We start from the raw sequence: 2,109 nt of genomic DNA, 5'->3' as shown, positions 1-2,109 counted from the left end.
ATATTTTTATTCTTCTAGTCTGCACTCTGCTCACTGAGTTTTAAGGCAGGTGCAGCACGACGTCTTTGTTTATTCTTTTGGCCTTCGTTTTAGGAATTCCCTTCAATATTTTCTTTTATTGATTCTTCTATTTCCTTTATTTCGTGTCTTTTTTTCTTGATCTATTTCCACGTTTTTGTTGAACATGTATGTTAGTTGGCCACAGAGAAAGGGCACCCAGATGTGTTATTTTGAAGTCCTTTACGTATGTACACACCTCCACGCATCGTGCGTATCTTTGGTGTGGCGCACTTACACATGTGAAGCCATCTGCTCAAAACCCATTAATGGCGTCTCAATGCCCGGAGCCCAGTGCGAAACCTTTAGCGTGGCATTCAAGGACCCGGACGTCGGGCCTCATCCTACTTTGCGCTCCAGCTTCTCTGAGGTTCCCTTCCACCCCTACTGCACCTGCCTTCCCCAACCTACTCGCCTCTGCGTCTTTGCTTTTAAGACAGCCCCTGCCTCCTGCGCCTCTCCTCCCCCCGCCAGTTACTGAATCACCACCCTCTTCCTTCAAAACCCACCTCCTCCCGGATCCCCACCATGCCCACTCTTCCCAAAGTTCCAAGGGCTGAGCCTTCTCTGAGCCAATCTAGGACTCCCGGACATTGAGCACGTGGTGTTTGAGTTTCAGCACGACCCGCTAGAACTTGAATGTGGTGGGGAGCATGACTCTTGCTTCTCTCTGCTGTGTCTGCAGTCGGTGTGGGTGTGCAGTTGGGGTACTGAGTCTCTAACCTTTGAGCCCATCCCTTCTGACAGTGACTGGCATCGCGGGGCTAGCTGGTCTGAAGAAGGACATTGATCATGTCAGAGCTGACACCAACCAGTCCCTGGTGGAACTTCGGGGCCTACTAGGTGAGTGGGACTTGCATAACTGCCCAGAGATGTGGCACATGGCAGAGCTGGGACCTGCATGGAAATGGTTCTCAGTGCAGTCTATGTGAATGATGCCTCTTGGAGTGGAGCGGTGCGTAGCCTGCACAACTGTGCGTGGCGTACTATGTCACGGCTCTGGCTCTTGGTCCACTGTAACAGCATCCTATCCTGTTCCCAGACTGTCGCAGAGTCACCTGTCCTGAAGGCTGGGTCCCCTTTGAAGGCAAGTGTTACTACTTCTCCCCAAACACCAAGTCATGGGATGAAGCACGGAAGTTCTGCCAGGAGAATTACTCTCACTTGGTCATAATCAGTAGTTTTGCTGAACAGGTGAGTTGCCTCCACGAAGTCTTTGAGAACCAGCAGGGCCAGCCTGGCTCTCTTCTAGGATTTATCCATCCTTCCCTTCCCTGGATGGAGGGAAATTAGAATTACCTTTGAGTTACCAAAGCTTTAACAGCAAACTCTTACTGAGATAGTATCAAGCAGAAGTTAAGAGGATGTGCTTTGAGTCCAAATCCTGATTGTGTTTATTTAACTTCTACAAGTCTCGCTTTTATCTCTAACACGGAAATATAATAGTGGCTTTCTCTTAGCTAGCACTTTCTATTTTTCAGACTTTATTACGAATACCCTACATCTTACATGCATGAACATACGTAATCCTCACAACAACCCTATAAATTAATGTACAATCAAAATAGGTTATTTTATGCTGCAATAACAATCTCCATGGCCTAACGATGAATGTGTATGAGGCAAACCATACACTGATCCTCAAAGCTTCTACTTACCATCACTCATAAAGCAAGTCTCATGCACACTCCTATCCTTTAAGATGGTAGAAAAATATATTCCCATCTGTGTGTGTCCAGAAGTAGAATTGGAATATTTGTGAACAATTTCAATGGCTTAATACTACTACAAAGAAGTAGTATTACCGTTTGTACACAGTACACATCATTTGTACTTCAAAGGTGAGGAAACTGAGGCACACTACACTTAAGCAATTTGCCTGTGGTCACTCACAGCCAGTGAGTGTTGGAGCTGGGATCTTAGTGCAGGTGGCTTGCTTCACACTCAGTGGTCATGACCAAAACATTATAGCACTGTTTGATTAGTGTTTGCGTGGTTGATCTTTTCCCGTTCTTTTACCTTCAACCAATTTATAGTATTATGCTTGAAATG

The 2,109-nt window shown here is 46.0% G+C and overlaps 1 protein-coding gene across 1 annotated transcript in view; it reads left to right on the top strand.

The window, feature by feature from the left end:
• Positions 1–2,109, top strand: part of CLEC17A (C-type lectin domain family 17, member A) — a 34,277-nt gene that overhangs the window by 6,389 nt on the left and 25,779 nt on the right. The window contains exons 5-6 of the mRNA XM_012642726.1: positions 805–900; positions 1,100–1,251. Coding sequence (XP_012498180.1) covers positions 805–900; positions 1,100–1,251 — 248 coding nt within the window. The remainder of the gene's footprint in view (positions 1–804; positions 901–1,099; positions 1,252–2,109) is intronic.

The sequence above is a fragment of the Propithecus coquereli genome, unplaced genomic scaffold (genome assembly GCF_000956105.1).
Source record: "Propithecus coquereli isolate 6110/MARCELLA unplaced genomic scaffold, Pcoq_1.0 Scaffold185, whole genome shotgun sequence".
NCBI classification, from domain to species: Eukaryota; Metazoa; Chordata; class Mammalia; order Primates; family Indriidae; genus Propithecus; species Propithecus coquereli.
The sequence above is the reverse complement of the archived record's forward strand: the minus strand, read 5'-3'. Positions and strand labels throughout refer to the sequence as shown.